This window comes from Diceros bicornis, chromosome 18, assembly GCF_020826845.1.
Source record: "Diceros bicornis minor isolate mBicDic1 chromosome 18, mDicBic1.mat.cur, whole genome shotgun sequence".
Classification (NCBI taxonomy): domain Eukaryota; kingdom Metazoa; phylum Chordata; class Mammalia; order Perissodactyla; family Rhinocerotidae; genus Diceros; species Diceros bicornis.
Window position 1 is genome coordinate 35,960,029 of NC_080757.1, and position 17,642 is coordinate 35,977,670.

The following is a 17,642-nucleotide window of genomic DNA, read 5'->3' on the forward strand; positions in this document are numbered from 1 at the left end:
TGCACTGGGCTGGAAGTGCAAACTCAGAATGTTCGCAGCAGGTGACAGTAATGAGTAACTAGGACCTGGGGTGATAGGGTGGGAGTGGCAGGGGCTGAGACAGAGTGCATATCCCGCCTAGCTTCAAAAAACAGGACTTTGAAAACTGTCATGCTAACCTAACAATAGCATAACCACAGCCCGGATTAAACCTGCAGGCTGGTCGGTGAGTCCTTAGCCAGCAGAGTCTACATGTTCTGATATTTACTGCCTGTGCCTAATATGCTGAACCCAGTTATTAATTTTTCTTTTTATTGACCTAGGAGTTGATGTAAAAAAAAAAATTCTAGTGACCCACAGTGGAGCTTTAGATGTTTACTAAAATAGGAGCCAGAATAAACAGTCATCTTAGTCCCTGAACCCAAACACTGTTCTTCCTTGGAGTTCTTGCTGTTAGCTCCTTCCTGGTTATCTGCCCGTAGGAGAGCAGGAGAATGGAGTGACAGAGTGGCCTGGAGACCGCCTGCTTCCATCTGAAGCCTGCTGCCACCACCTAATAGCTTTGGGCTCATCAGTTCACAGTTCTCTGATGGGCTAAATGAAGATAATAAAAGTGCCTCAAAGGGCTGTGGGGATTAAATGAGATACTGCACTCCAGGTAAGCACAGTGGCTAAACAAAGACCCCAATGCTGTTATTGGTGGTCAAGGGTGCCCCCTCCTGGCAACTCGGAAAACTTGACATGTGGCAGCCTGGGCAGGAACTGAGCCCTTTGTCCCCCAAGCTCAGCTGATCAGGCCAGCGTGACTGGCTGATGGGGGTGATTTTAAAGGTCTGAGAAACCTTTTCCCTCCCACATTAAGCAAAGTGTGAGGTGATACTGAGCCCTTGCTGACAATGGCAGGAGAGTTGGAGGGAGAAAGGGCTTGAGGAAAGGAGGGAGCCTGGACAAACCTTTTTACCATGGCCCTCCCAGGTCCTAGGGCAGTGGCCAGGGACCCAAGCCACCACTGCTCCTGCCTCTAAAGGGACAAGCACCAAAGGTAACCACCAGGCCGTGGTTGGATCGGGTCTCTCAAGAACTCAGCTGGCTCTCCCGCTGGCCTACTAGGTGGCAATGAGGTGGTCTCTGAGCCTCTCTGGGCCTGTTTACCCCTCAGAAGAAGAGGGAGCTGGATTAGATGGGTTCTTGCATCCCTTCTGGCTCTTGGATGGATTCTAAACTGTTCTCACTCTGGGGGAATGAGACCTCCACCTTCTCCAAAGCTCTACCAGCTCCACCAGCTGCCAAAATACCAGCCAAGACTTTTAGGAGAAGGCCCAACAGTGATGGCTCCCTGACATCCAGGAGGAAAAACACAGAGGCTTAGCTTAGAGAGATAGAGATATATTTCTTCTGTTGCATATTTCAGACTTCACACTGAGCTTCAGGCACAACGCTGCTCCAGGTGCTTCTGAGAGCCCTGACAGAGTCTTCTTCCCACGCTGCTCATGAGGGCTAGCTCCTCTAGGGCGGGAGCCCAGGCCCTGCTCGCAGTTCTGGTTACCTGGGAGACCCTGCATTGGTCTCAGTAAGTCCTGGTGACTTTCCCATCCAGGGGCAGGGTATGCTGGAAAGCCCTAGAGCCAGCCCCACCCGCTCTGCGGTCCCCTGGCTACAAGAGGAGAGGCTGTCCCGCTAGAGTCCAGCTCTGCAGTGCTCCCCCAAATCACCTGTTCTCCAGGCCTCAGAGCCTGGCACGGCACTTGCACCCCTGCAGAACCTCAGCCGTGAGCACCACAGGCCCAGGCTGGGGGATGAGGCCCTGAAGAGTGAGGCAGACCCAGCCTCCTCCAGGGCAACAGCAGATGGGCTCGACAGGCCCCTGCTCCCCAGAGCCATGGCCACTTCCTGGGGCTCCTCTGAGCCCTATTGCACATCTTTTGTTTCCAGTTCTTCCCCCCACCACCTATTTTCCTTTAAAAAAAACCCAAAACTTAGAGGGGAAGGTGAGCAAGAACGGGGTGTGGAAGCTGGAGCCCTTCTCCCCATGTTCCCGCCAACTTCTGGTCCCCAGCAGAGCCATCAGCAGGAGTAGATATTGCGCCCACCTTCCTGCCGTCTATGCGGGTTCTTGATGGCTGACATGGGTGTGCTGCCTGGGCCTCTGGTTCTTGCCTGTGGGGGTGGACACCCCTCTGTTTCAGTAAGGTGCAAATCCCCCGGTCTTCCGGAGCTGCTGGCTGGGGCCCTGCTACCTGAGTCGCCCGTTTGCTTTGACAGGCCCCAGCTCTGATTTGGGGTCAGGGAACAGAGAGCTCCAGCTGGTCAGTCTGCAGAGCTCCAGGGAGGGGCAGGCGGAGGGGCCCATGGCACACAGTCCAGCCACAGACCAGAAGTTGCTCAGTTCCCCATCTGTCCAGGCCTCGAGTGCAGGGCCTGTGAGCTCCGTGTGCCGCCGGGCGGCCTCCTCTGCGGGCTCTGGCGGAGGCAAGTTCAAGATGCCACTTAGGCCCTGGAAACTCTGCTCCATGTACTCGTTGTGGGGTGGCCCAGCGTGCAGCCAGCTGGCATCATCTGGGGGTGCAGAGCAGGCAGTGAGCATGCCCTGCCCAACTGATTTCATGAAGACCAGATCCTGGGAGTCAGGTCTGAGCACCCCAGTTCCTGTCCCAACTCTACCACTGAGTCACATCTTGCTGAGTGACCTGTGACCTTGGGCTAATCCATGGAACTTTTTGTGCCTGGAAAACTTAGTTTTATAAAATCAAGACAGTAATCCCTGAGATCCCAATATGAGGATTAAGTAAAACAGTAGGTTCAAGGCACTTTAGAAAATAACGTAACTTTCCGATAATGGTGTGGTTTGTGTCACCTATGCCCCTCTCAACCATCCCCAGTGCCTCCCAGAGCCATCAGAAGCCGAGTACTTAGGCCCTCCAGCTGTGGGGGCCTGCTTGCTTCACCAGCCTTCCTTCCCGCCACCCCACTGCATCATATTCCCCTCTACCCTCTGTTCCCTCATGCACCAGACACCTGCCAACTTAGTCTCCCCTCAGCTTAGAATGCCCTTCTCTGTCTATAAAAATCCAGCTCATTCCAGGCTCAGCTCCAATACCCGCCTGCTGTAAAGCTTGCCTCCATTCTTCCCCTTCCCCTTCATCAGACAGTCCTAGGAGAGCACGAGTGTGGCTTCCTGCTCTGGATCTGCCATGCCCCACCCCCAGTACCCCATCCTCCTCTGGGTTACCCCTGTTCTCACCTACCTTCTCTGTGACAGGATGTGGCTGGAGGAAGGAAACATCTACCTACCTATTGAGCACCTACTGCATACCAGCCACTTTTACCCACATACTCACCCCTAATATCTCCTTGGGGGTAGTTATCTGTATTAGGCCCCCCGTGTGGGAACCTGCGGCCTATGCTTGTGTTCAGAGCCTGCTCCCTTAGCCTCAGCCAAGTGGGTGGAGGGCCATGTGACCCTGCCCACCTGCCACACAATGGACTAGGACAGCCAATCAGATTTGCTGTCCCCAAAATGTGGACCTTGGGAACCAAGAGGCCCTGGTCAGTCTCTGTTGCACTGAGAGGCCATGTATCACGTATCGAGAAGCCAGAGCCTGAGGCTGACACACAGAGAGAGGACAGGACGAGGGACAAGATGGCCCCAGAGAGAGAGAGACAGTACCTCTGGTTCCCAGTGAGACCTGAGACATTTCCTGGGTTCCAGGGGAGAGCCCTGCATTCTTCCAATAATTTCCCCTTTTTGACTTGAGCTAGTTTGAGTGTATTTGTGTACCATGCACCCGGGAGGTCTCCAGTAGTTGTATTACTCCTACTTTACATGTCGTAAGACTGAGGCTCAGGAAGGCCAAATAATTTGCCAAGGATAAAAGCCCAATTAAAGTGTCAGAGCTATGTTCCACCTGACTCCAGAGCTTCTCTTTCTGCCATACCAGTGCAGGGCCCTGGATGCTAAGGGACACATGATCAAGGCCCCAACCTTCCCCTTTCCCTACTCTAGGGATGGGGTCAGCTCTGACGGTCAGCTTCTCAGGGTCACCTGCCTGGCGAATCCAATTCTGTTTGGCTTCTGGGCATCATTTGGGAACTAGATCCTTACCTTTCCTGAGAGGTAGTTTGCGGTTGAAGGTCAAGGGCAGCACGAGGAAGCGGGTCTCACCCAGGGGTTCCCAGAACCGAAGCAGTCTAACAGTCCAGGCCCCTGGCCGCAGGGGCCGGCTCAGTGGGGGCTTGTACTGCGTGACCTCAGTCTCCGCGTCTACCGTGATGTCATAAGACGTAGCCACCACATAGGTGGGGTCGATCCACACCACGGTGGCTGTGAGGTTGGGGCCCCGGGCCCAGCGCTGCATGGCCACAGGCTCGTCCAGCGGCCCCAGCAACCCCCCAAAGTTCCGGAAAAGACGCTCCTTGGGGTCCCAGTCGGTGCCAACCTGTAGGGAGGGAGGCAGCTGGGCAGGAGCCTGGGGGAAATGTCCTTCTCCCTACTCTGATGCTGACTGTAACTCACTGTGACCTCGGGCCAGTTACCGTCTCCCTCTGGGCCTCCATTTCCCCACCTACAAAATGTAGGGCTCAGACTAGGATTTCTTTAATATCTCTCCCAGCTCTGAGATTCCTTGTAGGCTCCCGTTCTGACTTGCTCTGCAGTGGTGGGGAGAGTAAGGCAGAGATAAGGTTTGAAGCCCCGTGCAGAGACTATCCCCACATGAAGGCAAGGCCTCTGAAAAAGAGACCAAGGAGACACTCAAAAGCCTAACCTATGGCCTGAATGGAATGTCTAAGTCCCTCTAGAAGAAAATCCCTGTAGTTCAGAAGACTGGCTTGTGTTGTAGTGGAACTACAGTCCCCTGCCCGCACACTGCACGTCCTCCGTGCACCCCAAGTGGGAGGCGCTCCTCAATGCGCGCATGTGGGGGTGACACAGGCATGTGCACAGGGCATCGCCAAGGCTACCATCACTGGAAAGAAGAGCCCATGAACCCAGTCCTGAAAGGCCTAACCCAGGCCTTGCCCTTCCCTTGGTGTCTGTCCTTCTCTCCCCACTACCCTGAGTCTTGCTGGGGGTCAGGAGAAAGCAAGGGGAGGACCTGTCCCACCTCCAAACTCTGGAGCCGGCTGGCCTGGTCACTGCGCCCCAACAGCTTCAGCGACCCCTGGGGCATCAGCCACATCTCAAGCGTCTCTGCCGGCCCCTGGGCTGAGGGCTGCACCGCCTGCGTCACCAGGTAGCCCTGGAAATGGTCGTCATAGAAATACAGGTGCACACTGGACGGCAAGCCCCTGGGCTCAAACCTAAGAAGGTTCCAGCAGGGAGAAAGGGAGATGCCATCAGCACACCTGACTTAGCCTGGAGTCCCAGGGAGGAGGCTCTGGGGTCTCCCATCCCCAGGCACTTCCTTTGCCCCAAATCTCACACCCACAGCACCTGTGTGCCTGGCTTCTGCCGTCTTTGTTTTATTTCCATTTTTCCCTGCCTCAGACTGGGGGCTCCCTGGGGGCAGGGGCCATCTCTTTCTGACTGGCCTCCCCATAGGGCACCACACCCTGAGGGCCTGCAATATGTTAGAAGGAGGTCTCACCTGCACAGTGGGGTGGCCAGTGGGGGTGCAGCAGTGGCGGCATGGCGTAGGCTGAGGCGGGCAAAGGCGGTGTAAGCAGTGAGCATGACATCACTGAGCCCACTGGGGCCATCGGCCACGTCGTAGGTGTTCTCCCAGTAGGCCTTGAGGGCTGGCATGCCAGGGGGGTAGTTGCCGTACAGGTGGAAGTCCAGGATTTCCAGTACCTCCTGGTTCACGGTCGACTCAAACTTCCGGGCGAAGAAGGTGGGTCTGGAGACTTGCTGGAGGGGTGAGGCAGGGAGGGTGAAGGGGTCTGGAGGTCCCAGAGAGCACGGCAGGGGAGGGGGACCCTCCCAGCACTGCCTAGAGATCAGCCTCCCCGGCTTTTCCTGCTGCCACTGTAGGCCCAGAGCCCCGAGGGCTGCTCTAGGGGAAGGCTCTTCAGGTTCTCTGACTAGCCCACCCTGAATCCTTTCTGACTCTGGAAAGCTGACAGTGAAAAGTTGGGGTGCGGCCCTAGCAAGGGGTCATGGGGATGCACCTGCAGCCGTAGGAAGTCCTGCGGCTTGAAGTCATTGGGGGAGCAGCCGCACCAGTCCACAATGTGCTTGTACTGGCACTTGCAGCCCAGCTTGCGGTTCCAGTTGGTGACCCGCAGGTTGTTGTCCACGAGGCTCTCACAGGCCGGGCTGTTCTCCAGCACCGTGTGGAAGAAGGACTGTGGGTGGCAGGGCAGGGTAGAGGGTGAGCCATGGGCACACCATCACGTGCCCTCCCTGGTCACAGTGCAGGCCCGGCTCACCCACCTCGGCTGGCAGCAGTGTGTACGTGTAGAACTGGCGTAGCTGGGCCACGAGCGGGTCGTCTGTGTACACCACATACTCCACAAAGCTGCGCGTCAGCACGAACCAGTCAGAGCCGCCATCCACCACGATGCCTGCCGGGATCTGCCGCTCTCCCAGGCGCCACATGTGCGAGTCGCACTCGTGGAAGAGCCGGTCCAGGCCTTGTTTCTTGATGAACCTGTGGGTGGCAGACCGGCCACGGCTGAGGATTGTGCAAGGTGGGGTCCAGGCTCTCTCATCCGCCTAGGAACCAGCACTCCTCAATCTGTGATTGGTTTGGAGGCTTTGTAACCCTGGGCTAGGGCCACCAAGCCCCCTGTGTGGGAGAGGATGTGATGAGACCCCAGGGCCAAGGCCCATCCCCACCCCCTCACCTGGAGTTGTCCCGGCCATGCGACTTGAGGAAGTTCTTGTCCCGGTTCTTGGACAGGAAAGCCACCAGCTCCTCATTGGTCCTGGAGAGGGAATGGTGTGTGGGCAGAGTGGTGAGGGGGGTTGCTCAGTCACTGGCCCAGCGCAGACTCCCTCTAGCACTCTTTACCTTCACACCTTGGTCCCTTCCTTTCTCACTGAGAGCTGTCCTGGCCACATACCCTACCCCTGGTTGATGCTCTGGGGTGGTGGGCACCTGAGGCCCCTGAGGAAGACCACCTCATCCTTCCTCCACCCCTTGTTGTCTGACCTAGCACCCCCAGGTACAGACCTCTGGCTCCTCCTCCTCCCCACCTCTTGCCACTCTCAGTCCTCATATCATCTTTCACCAACCCCTCCCCTAAAACATGGCTGGGGCCAAGGGACCATATCTGGGCTATGCGGATCCCAGAATGAGGCGTAGGGGGGGCTAGGAATCCATCAGGACCCTCCAACCCCGAGTGCCCAGATGGCCCCCTCCCATCTGGAGGGTTCAGAGTACCACCCCACACCTGGTTGGGTAGTCGGTGGCACTGAGGTTGATGAAGAAGTCCCAGGTCCAGCCGGGCACCTCCAGCAGGTCCTGCATGCTCCGGAGATACATCCTCAGCAGGCTGGCCCCGCCCCAGATGGTGACCATGCGCCAGGGCGTCACCCGCACATTATCATACTGCCGGGCCAGCTCCACCACTTCGCGGTGCAGGTAGTTGGAGCGCTGCGAGGCGGGGGCGAGGAGGGGGATACTCAGCAGCCGCAGGTGGACCCCCAGCACTACAAGCTCCCCACTCTACCCCAACCCTGGGACAGAGTACAAGTGACACGGAATGGAGAGGGCACAAGGCAAGGCTCCAGCTCCTAACTGGCTGTGTCACCTTGTGCTGGCCACTCCCCCATTCTAGGCCTATTTCCCCATCTCTGGGCCACCGGAGCAGATCAGAGACCCTGTCTGTCTGCAACCTTCTGGATCTCTGCTCTGCCCACTCAGATTCCCCTGGTCTCCTCACCACCACCACCTCCAAGTACCTTGTCCACGTGGATATAGAAGAAGTGCTTCTCATGGTACACAGCCTTGAGGAGACGCTTCAGCTGGCGGATGGCACGGCCATGAACCACCAGCATGTAGGCGATTCGTACTGGAGGGCCATCCACTGGCTGCTGGGCCCGGACCTCATCCCACTGGATGCCAGGACTCATCTTCCCTGAGAGTAGAGAACAGGGGCATCAGTGAGGCCCCTCCCCAGCGTGGGAGTGAGATGGGAAGGGGGGGCTGCCTGCCTTCCAAAGAAAGAACCCGACGCTCCTGGGTCCCAGCTCTGCCTCTGCCACTTCATGCACTTATCACCAACTTGGGCAGGGAGGTGGGCCTTTCTGAGCTTTCTTCCTCTGAGATGGGGGTGAGGATCCCTGCCATGCCACCTTCTGGGGCTGCCACCTCTCCGCCCATGCCTGTCTCTTACCAGCCAGCTGGCAGTGCCGGGGCACAGCCTTGGGCATGAGGTTCCCAGCCTGGTGCAGGCACACCACGTTGGCGATCTCCTGCTGGCACTGCTTGGAGCTGGCCCGGGCCAGTGCAGACAGCGCGTCCTTGCCCACAATCTCGCATTTGGGGGTGAAGCCATTGTCAGTAGGCTGGGGGGCGCCCTCCACACTCCCTGTGTCTCCATGTGGTGGGAAGCCAGCCACCCCAACCAGCGCCTCCCCGGCCGCTGCCCCACTCAGGTTCTGGCGGCCTGGGGCCTCTGGGGGTGGGGCGGGCGGGACCCGCCGGCTGGCTCTCTGCCGGCTGGTTACTGCCCGTACCACCTTGGCCACAGGTACACCTGGGCTCTCAGCACGGCCCCGCCAGCGCCCGTGCCTTCTGCCTGCACTGCCCCGCCGCCCGGCTGAACTATCTGTGTCCTTGGAGCCCTCGCCGGGGTCCAGCGGCCGTGGCTTCCTCTGCCTTCCCTTCTGTAAAAGACAGACAGACACAGGTCACTGGGGCAGTCACTCTCCAGCTCCTTTAGCTCCCTGCTGGCATCAGGCCTAGAGGCCCCTGGCACTCTTTACCTAGAGAAGTTCTGTTCACCTGAGGACTCTGCACACATAGCACTTCCACTGGGAGCCTCCCTGACCAGCGGCCAAGGAAGCGTCGCTTCCCTCCATGGCACCGTCACACCCACATCCCCACTATCTCACAGATCACAGGGCACAGGTCACAGGGCACTGAGTCTCTTGTGCTTTGGATTCAGAGACTACTTTCTTTTCCAGCAGATATGAAAATGAATGTCCACATATATCACAAGCGAAGGGTGCAGAGACCCTGCAAATGACACAAGAGTGTCGACCCAGCACAACCCACCGGGCCTGGCCGGGAAGAGGCCGTGTTCTTCAAAAGAAAGCATTCTGCTGATGACAGCATTTCCACGTGGGAGTGCTGAGGCCACAACAGAGTGAAGGGGTCTTGCCTGGTGTGGAGGACACAGGTGAAATCTGAGACCCCATGACTGGCTGGGTTCTCTGGGAAGCAGAGACCAAGATAGAGAGCAAGAGATTCATTGGGGGTAACTCCTAGGGACGATGGGGGAGCAGGAACAGGAATCAGAGAGAAAGCCTTTAGACCACCAAGCCAGCCTGACACCTGTGCAAGGTGGGGCAGGAATGAAGAGCGTCAGTCTACAGCTCAGCTCGGAGAGAGCCTTGGCCAGCTAATGGGAAACCAGTGCAAAGACAAGTCTGCGGATGCCAGCCCTTGTACCACCGCCACACTGAGTCACTGGCTGGGGGCTGCCCAGGAGGTGCCTGGCTGTGGCTGGAAGGCTGAAGCAGAGCCTGAAGGCACCTGCAGCTGGAGGCTGGCAACTAACTACTTCTCCCGACAGGTTCTCTCTCGAAGGGAAATCTGAGCGGTGTGCCTCCACGGCTGCCACACCCTGCTTCCTGGGTCCTGCTGCCTCTTCGCAACCCAGGCGCTTCCCTAGATGGCCCGGTCACACTTGAAAGCGTGTATCCCCAGCCTTCCCTGTCCCTCTGTCTTTTTTTTTTTTTTTTTTTTGTGAGGAGCATCAGCCCTGCGCTAACATCCATGCCAATCCTCTTCTTTTTTTTTTCGCTGAGGAAGACTGGCCCTGGGCTAACATCCGTGTCTATCTTCCTCCACTTTACATGGGACGCCGCCACAGCATGGCTTGACAAGCAGGGCATCGGTGCGCGCTTGGGATCTGAACCCAGGCTGCCAGCAGCAGAGCGCGTGCACTTAACTGCTGCGCCATGGGGCCAGCACGCCCCCCAACCCCGTCCCCCTGTCTTAACCCCACCCCCCCACTCCTGATCAAATCCTATCTATGCTTCAAGATCCAGCTCCAAGTCCCCTTGTCGCAAGCCAGCCCCTTTGCCCTGAGTGGGACGTTCCTCTAGCAGACTGAGCTCCTTGGGGAGAGCCTGTCATGTCAGCCCCATCTCCCCAGTGCACATAGGGGCGTCTGCTTGGTGTCTGGTGGGTGAGACGTGGAAGGGACGGAGGAGCAAGAGGCATCATGTGACGACTCTGGAGTCACCAGGGCTCTGCCACTCCTCCGCAGTTACCTACCTTCTCTGAGTGTGTTCCCTCAGCTGTAAAATATAGGAGGGAAGTGTCAGTGTCAAATGAGAGAGCTTGAGATAAAGCAGCTGAAAGAGCTGTCTCCACTGGCCGTCCCCATTCCTCCGGCCGTTCTCTGTGGACCCACTCCACGGGCCTCCTCTCCACCGCTCAAGGGCACGTCCTTTTCTGGCCTGGCCTGTCAGCAGCTTGACTTGCTGGACCACAGCCTCTTCTTTTGTTTTTTTTTTATTTATTTATTTTTATTCTTTTAATTTTTTCCCCCAAAGCCCCAGTAGATAGTTGTATGTCACAGCCGCACATCGTTCTAGTTGCTGTATGTGGGACGCGGCCCCAGCATGGCCAGAGAAGTGGTGCCTTGGTGCGCGCCCAGGATCCGAACCTGGGCCGCCAGCAGCGGAGCGCGCGCACTCAACCGCTAAGCCACGGGGCCGGCCCTACAGCCTCTTCTTGAAGCACCCTCCTCACTTGGCTTCCAGGACGCCCTCCTGGTGTTTCCCCTGCCTCCGTGGCCACTCCTTGTCAGTCTTCTTGGCTGACCCTTCCTTATCTCCCAAGGCTACCCTGGGATCTTTCCTTGCCCTTGCTTCCCAGGAGACCTCATTGAGTCTTTAAACTCCATCCACTCCCAGATTTCTCTCTCTGGCCCGAATTGCTCCCTGGAACCTTCAGGTGTTGAACTGCCAGCCTCCTTGACATCTCCCTTGGGAGGCTGATAGAACTCTCAAACCCACAAGTCCAAAAGCGACTCCTGATCTTCCTCCCCAGCTGGCCCCTGCTTCAGTCTTCCCCATCTCAGTTAACAATGACTCCTCCTTCAAGTTGCTCAGGCCAAAAACTTTTGGGAGTCATCTTTGACTCCTGTTTCCCTCACAGCCATCACCGGTAAATCCTTCGAAATACATCCAGAATCTGGTCACCTCTCATTGCCTCCATCACTGCCCACCCCCCCACCACCTGGGGTCCCTGCCCCTATAGTTGGTTCTCATCAGAGAGCCAGTGTTCCTGTGAAAACAAGGTCCATCTCACCAGCCCTCTGCTTGAAACCACCCGTGGCTTCCCCTCTGAGGATAAAAGCCCAAAGACCTTACAGGGGCCTACAAAGGCTGTGTGAGCTGTGTCTAGCTGCCCCCTCCTGCCACCCTGCCCCTCTCTGACCTCATCTCCTACCAACCTCTTCTCATGCTCATGCTTTTCCAGCCACAATGGCCTTCTCAGCATCCTCCAATCCCACCTGGCACTCGCTGTCCCCTGTGCCTGGAATGCTCTCCCCCAGATGTCCCCACAGCTCATTCCTTGCCTCCTTCAATTCTTTCCTCAGATGGTATCTTCTCAGTAAGGCCACGCTGACCACTGTACTTAAAGCTCCAGCTCTCCTGCATCCTCTGCTTTATTTTCCCCATGGCACTTACTGCCTTCACTCATCCTCTAATGTATTTATTATATCGTGTTATTCTGTGTCTCTCCCCTTCAAGGATGTAAGCTCCATGGGGACAAGGCTTTTTGTCGTTTTGTTCACTGATGGATTTCAAGAGCCCAGAAGAATGTCTGGCAATGGGAGATGCTCAATAAATATTTGTTGAATGAATGAATGTAAAGCTCTTGGCACAGGCTCAGCATTCAATGCTGCCATCTTTATTATTATTACTGGAAGTGGAGGAGGAAATAGTCAAATGTGAAGTCAGGAGAGGGCCCAAGGCCCTCAGACACTTTGGACTCTCTTGGGTTGAGTTTTCCCCGCCCCTCCTCTCGCTAGGACCTTCCTCCCCTCCCCTGTCAAGAGCATAGCAGGCACTTCACGTGTCAGGCTGACAGTCACCTTAGGGCCAGAGCCCTACCCCTACACCCTAGCACCATGCCCTCTGTGCCTGGCACAGCCCTCTAATCTCTTGAGAAGTGCGCAATGAGAGATGAGGGCATCTATCTCCATCTGAGAAGAGATACCTGCGAGAGGGAGGGCAAGGTGGGGAGGAAGCAGCAGACCCCATTCTGTATCCACATTGGGGAGGGCACCCTGGACTGGGCAGCCCCACTGAGCTCAGTGTACATCAACCCGGTGACGTCTGATCCGGCCACACCGTGGGGAGAGAAAGACATTCTCAAGCTTAGGTGGGTAGAGATGGCAGAGGAGCTGTGGGCTCTCAGGGTGGAAGCCAGTATCAGCGAGCCAGGAGGCTAGTCCGGAGGGCAGGGCATGGGGCGCAGGGCCAGGCTGGCTACGGTGGGGGACAGCATGTGGGAGGAGATGGGCATCGTGGTGCCATGCACGGCAGCAGGGAGCTGGCGGACCCCAAGAAGGACAATCTCAGAGGAGGCTGGGGGACCAGGAGGCAGCAGTGAAGAATGGGAGGGAGGTCCCCTGGTGGGCAACCAACCCCCACCTCTGCCCCCTTGCAGGCATGTTCATCTGGTCAGCGGCAGAGGCCCATATTGTGGCCCTAGTGGAGCTGCCCTCTGTGGTCCTTGAGGTCAGCGTCCCCTCCTTCTGGCCCTCTGACCTCTGTCATGGATGCATTCTGGCCTCCGAGGCCGCCTCCTCCCCACTGAGGGGGCATTCAAAGTCCTCTGCCACTTCCAGGCTCCACAGCCCCTCCTCGGAATCCGTCTCTGAGCCACGGAGACAGTGAACAGAGAAACGCTCACCCCACACCCTACCACCTTCAGACTTCTCAGACTGTGTTTAAAGTAAGTGGTGAGACAATGTTTGTGAAAGCTTTGAAAAGCATAAAGTGGCTCTTTGGATGTTAATAGTCACCCCTGGTCTCCACTCTAGCCCTTCCATAAACAGAGAGAGTGTGCGTCTTAAATGCATATCTGATCCCATCGCTGCTTCAGCCCCTTTGGTGCTCTCCCACTGCACTCAGAATAAAACCCCAGCCCCTTACTGTGGTCTCTAGGATGTGCCCTGGACTAGGTCTTGAACCTTCTTCCAGAGTACCACCATACCCTCGTTTCCATTCCTCAAAGGGCCCCAGCTAAGCCCATTCTCCTCAGGGTCTTTTGCCCAAACTCTGCCCCCACTTCCCCAGGCTGACTGGCTCCTTCAGCTCACATGCCACTTCCTGCAGAAGCCTTCCCCGACCACCTGCTCTAAACCAGCCCCCTTGTTATTCTACTGAATTTCCTTTTCACTGTCAGTCTCTCCCCGCAGACTGTTTGCTCACCAGGGCTGAGACCTTGTCTATTTTGTTTATTTCTGTATTCCCAGTACTATCACAGTGCCTGGTACAAAGTAGGACTTAAGAAATATTTGTTGAATGAAGGAGTGAATGAATGAATGAATCCCTATTCTCAGTGTGCAGTGCTGAGATAAGAAGAAGAGTCATTTACTGACAGCTTAGGATATGCCAGGAACTCCTGCAAATACTTCAGAGGCATCATTTTCATTTAATATTTACAATCACCCAATGAAAGAGGTGCTATTATCCCCGTCTTGTGGGGTGATACTGATGAGAACATGGACAGAGGTTAGGTAATTTGCCAGTGGCCACACGGCTACTTAGTAGCAGTGCTAGAATAGGACATAGGTCGGTGAAGTGGGGTGGTCCCACCTCAGTGCCCACCTTCGTAAGCACTATGTTATGCTGCCTGGCAACCCCGAGGTCTGGTGAGGTGGCTGCTGAGGGGGGCCAAGCACCGAAGGCTGTTTGGATAGCACAACCTTTAGGTCATCAAGGATCGTTTTCCATTCCAGTCCAGGGATTCCCCTATCAGCTTCTGCTAGGAAGCTGGAGGAGGAGGTGGGGAGACGGGCTTCCAGCCACTCTACTGCCCCAGTTCTCCACCCCAGCCTGTGGGCAGGGCAGCAGGGACCTTGAGGCCTGGACAATCTCGCAGCCCAAACAAAGACTCATGGAGCCATGCTGTTCAGGGCCATTTGTTTCTGAGAAGCCTCAGATGCCGTGCCATGCCTCTCCCCAGAGTGGTCACCGGCCTCTGTCACATACTCCAGGGTCAGAAGGCTCCCTAACTGCCTGGGCAGCCATTCCATCTTAGAATGTCTCATCTGCCCAAAGACTCTTCTTACACTGAGCCCGAAACACACTCTTCCTCTTTCTCCTACTTATTGGTCCACACAGAACAAGCTCACTCCCTTTGGATGTCACAGAGCCAGCCTCCCCCACGGCCCCTTCCTTTTGGAGTTATGGTCTCATGTGACTCTGTTCCAGCTCCCCTCACCATCCCAGCCTCTTGGCTCTCCCAAAAAAGGCAAGGGCAGCTCTTCTCCCAGTCTCCATCCACACCAGGCTTTCCAGACTGCCCAGATGCAGGAAGGGGAAGTGGGCACTGGGGCTCCCTTGGCCTTCACCCTGCCAGGTGGAGAACCCAAGAGGACATGGCCAGCAGAGCATCTGACTCAGAGCCCTAGGGGCACTAGAACCAAGGGGGTGGCGCTGGGGGCAGGGAAGCCCCGCCTTCTGACCCACAGCTTGGGGCCAGGGTTTGGCCTATCTGCCCAGACCTTTCAGGATGGCCCCAGACCTCACTGGACCCTTCCTGACCAGACTGAGGAGGACATATCTGGGCCTCCAGCTAAAATCACACCAGCCAAGAGTAAGTGAGACCCTCGGGGCAGGGACTTGGGGACTGAGCAGAACGGCTTTGTCCCTGCTCCAGGGCCTGGGGCTCTGCTAAACCAGCTGCTGCTGTCCTCATTCCCTTAGAGCCAGAGGGGCCCCCTCCCCAATTCCATAATGTCTTGAGGCCAACTCACCAGCTCACCTTGCCCTGCCATCCTCTCCTGAAGACCCACGCAGGTTCTTCAGACCCCTGGCTGAGAAAGCCATGCATCGGGGACACTCCACGTCTCTCCCTCGGGGTCGCTCCCTTTTCCCTCAGTTGCCCGGGGTCGCTCCCTTTTCCCTCAGTTGCCCGGGGTCGCTCCCTTTTCCCTCAGTTGCCCGGGGTCGCTCCCTTTTCCCTCAGTTGCCAGACTGAGTTCCACCCCCGGGCTCCACTTCCCCACTAGCCACTGCCCGTCAGGCGCCGCTGGGCGCGGATGCCCGGGGTCCCTCTGCCCCCCTGCTCCGCCCACGGCGCGCACACCCCCGCCCCCTCCCAACTTCAGAAAGTTTGGCCTGGGGCTCCCCACCTCGGAGCAGGCTCGGACCCAGCTCCGCCTCCCGGCCCCGCTCCCTACGCCTGACCTTCATTGCTCCTGGGGCGGGAGACCACGCCACCAAGACCCGCCCCTCCCACCCCAGTCCCCTGTCCGCCCGCGGCCCGGGCCTCCGGGTCGCGCACCGCCCCGACGCGCAGTGCCCCGGGCCCGCCTGGGAAGGGGGCGCCAGGCGTCCGATGCTGCACTCCAGGCAGCCGCCCGCGCCTGGCACGCACGCGGCCAGTGCCCCACTTCCCCGGCCGGGGCCGCCCGCAGCCCCGCCAGGACCCCGCGCGCCCCCGCGCCCGGCCTGCCCTCCTGCCAGCCCCGCAGTCGGAGCACCTCGCCCGGCTCGTCCTCCTCCAGGCCGCTGAAGCTCCACACCACTAGGCCTTGCAGCAGCAGGATGGCCAGCGCCGTGGCGATCGCCAGCTTGTACCGCCGCACCAGCTTCTGCACTCGCGCGCTCGCCACCATCTTCCTGCCCGGGACGCGGGGCGCGCGCCCAGCCCTGCAACCCGGCCGCGGGCGCGCGCACGGGCGCGAGCCTTGCTGCCTGCCCCTCGGGAGGCGGGCCGGGCGCGCGCCGGGGCGGGGCCCGCGGGCCCGAATCGCCGCGCCCCGCGGGCCAGGGGCGGAGACTGGGGCCCGCAGAGCCGCCTGCCTCGGCCGCGGAGGGCGTGGGATCGGGTACCCACGCCGCGCATTCCTTGTCTCCCTCCGTGATCCATGTCGAGTGTGTGCTCACCTCTTCTTGGACGGCAAACCCAGGGTACCGGGGCCCGACCTCTCTCTTGCTGGCTGCCTGGTGTCGCGGGGGGGGGGGGGGGGGGGAAGAACTCAGCCCCGCGCGGATAAACTCTCCGCTCCAGGGCGCGCAGAGAATGCTAGAGCTCCCAGAAACGCCCAGTTGGGAGCGAGTGCGTAAGTGCCACAGGCCGCTGCTTTTTTTTGCGACCCTGAAGGCCGCACTTATGGGGCGAAGTCTAACCCCCTTGACTGGCATCCGAGGCCCTTCACAAAGCCTCTTTCTTCTCCCCTGTCTCTCTCATCCTAAGCATCCTCACGCCTCTGCTAGAGCTGCGGTTCTCAGACTCTAGGCTGTGTGAGAATCACCTGGAAGACTTGATAAAACAGATTGCTGGGCCCGACGCCCGGAGTTTCTGCTTTGGTAGGTGGGGAATGGGCTTGAGAATTAGAATTTTCAACAAGTTCCCAGGTGATGCTGTGTGGCTAATCTGGGAACACACTTGGAAACCACTAGACCTTGGCATGTGCTGTTCCCCCCATCAATGGCATCCTCCCCAAGTGCTTCCCCAGCACTGTACAGTCGAGGACGTATCTGGGCGTGATTTCTCTGGGATCATGCCTTATTCACCTTTGAATCCTGCGGCCGGCATTGGACACCCAGCAATGCTCAATAAAATGTTGGGAAAGAAAGAGCAGGAGAAGCCCAACTTCCTATTTAACCAGCTGACCCTAACATTTTTTCAGAGCGTGGCATGTTCAAGCTCCGCATAGACACCTGTAGCTTTCCCCTGAAGCCGACAGGTCCACGGAGAGAGAAAGGGGAGAAGAGAGAAAGCAGTCCCCACCAAAGCAAGGTGCATGCCCCGCCGGGGAGTGCCGAGCACCAGAATGGAACAGAACCAAGACTGAAGATTTAAAATGGAGACCTTAAAAACCACTACAGAAGTGGTTAAGTTCACGAGCTCCGCTTCTGCAGCCCAGGGTTCACAGGTTCGGATCCCGGGCGTGGACCAACGCACCACTTGTCAAGCCATGCTGTGGCAGCGTCCCATATAACGTAGAGGGAGACCGGCTGGGATGTTAGCCCAGGGCCAATCTTCCTCAGCAAGAAGAGGAGGACTGGCAACGGATGTTAGCTCAGGGCTAATCTTCCTCTTACACACACACACACAAAGCAAAAACCACTACAGAGGGGTCTGGAAAAAGAAATGGTGAAAAAAAGAAAAAATTTGAAGGCAATGATAAAGGGATTTGGAAGTTGCTGGGAGAGGGGCTTGGTGAGGGAATTCTAAGCTGGGATGAGTACAGGAGATCCAGGTATTTGATGGCACTTACATAAAACCACCTTTAATCATCTCCCGCCCGTTCGGTATTCGCGATCATTCCATTCTTCAGCCCTAGTTAAATGG

The 17,642-nt window shown here is 57.5% G+C and overlaps 1 protein-coding gene across 2 annotated transcripts; it reads right to left on the minus strand.

Annotated features, from left to right (window-relative positions):
* Positions 1-1,349: 1,349 nt before the first annotated feature.
* XYLT2 (xylosyltransferase 2) lies at positions 1,350-15,984 on the minus strand. 2 transcript variants are annotated; one of them, XM_058560690.1, is made up of 11 exons: positions 15,826-15,984; positions 8,260-8,752; positions 7,826-8,001; positions 7,315-7,517; positions 6,766-6,846; positions 6,353-6,569; positions 6,088-6,264; positions 5,565-5,827; positions 5,082-5,277; positions 4,082-4,415; positions 1,350-2,535 (listed from the first exon to the last, which is right to left on the minus strand). In XM_058560690.1, the coding sequence occupies exons 1-11, from the start codon at positions 15,958-15,960 to the stop codon at positions 2,213-2,215; spliced, it is 2,598 nt and encodes an 865-aa protein (XP_058416673.1). In that variant the 5' UTR covers positions 15,961-15,984; the 3' UTR covers positions 1,350-2,212. The 2 variants fall into 2 exon arrangements, with proteins under 2 accessions (XP_058416673.1, XP_058416674.1); XM_058560691.1 differs by lacking the exon at positions 15,826-15,984 and adding an exon at positions 15,097-15,226.
* Between the last annotated feature and the right edge of the window lie 1,658 nt (positions 15,985-17,642).

Excerpts from the sequence above, each read along its gene's own strand:
- XYLT2 (XM_058560690.1), bottom strand. The coding sequence starts at position 15,960 with ATGGTGGCGAGCGCGCGAGTGCAGAAGCTGGTGCGGCGGTACAAGCTG. Across the intron at positions 6,570-6,765 it reads CATGGCCGGGACAACTCCAG|GTTCATCAAGAAACAAGGCC; the intron begins GTGAGGGGGTGG and ends TGCCACCCACAG. Across the intron at positions 5,828-6,087 it reads AGGACTTCCTACGGCTGCAG|CAAGTCTCCAGACCCACCTT; the intron begins GTGCATCCCCAT and ends TCACCCCTCCAG.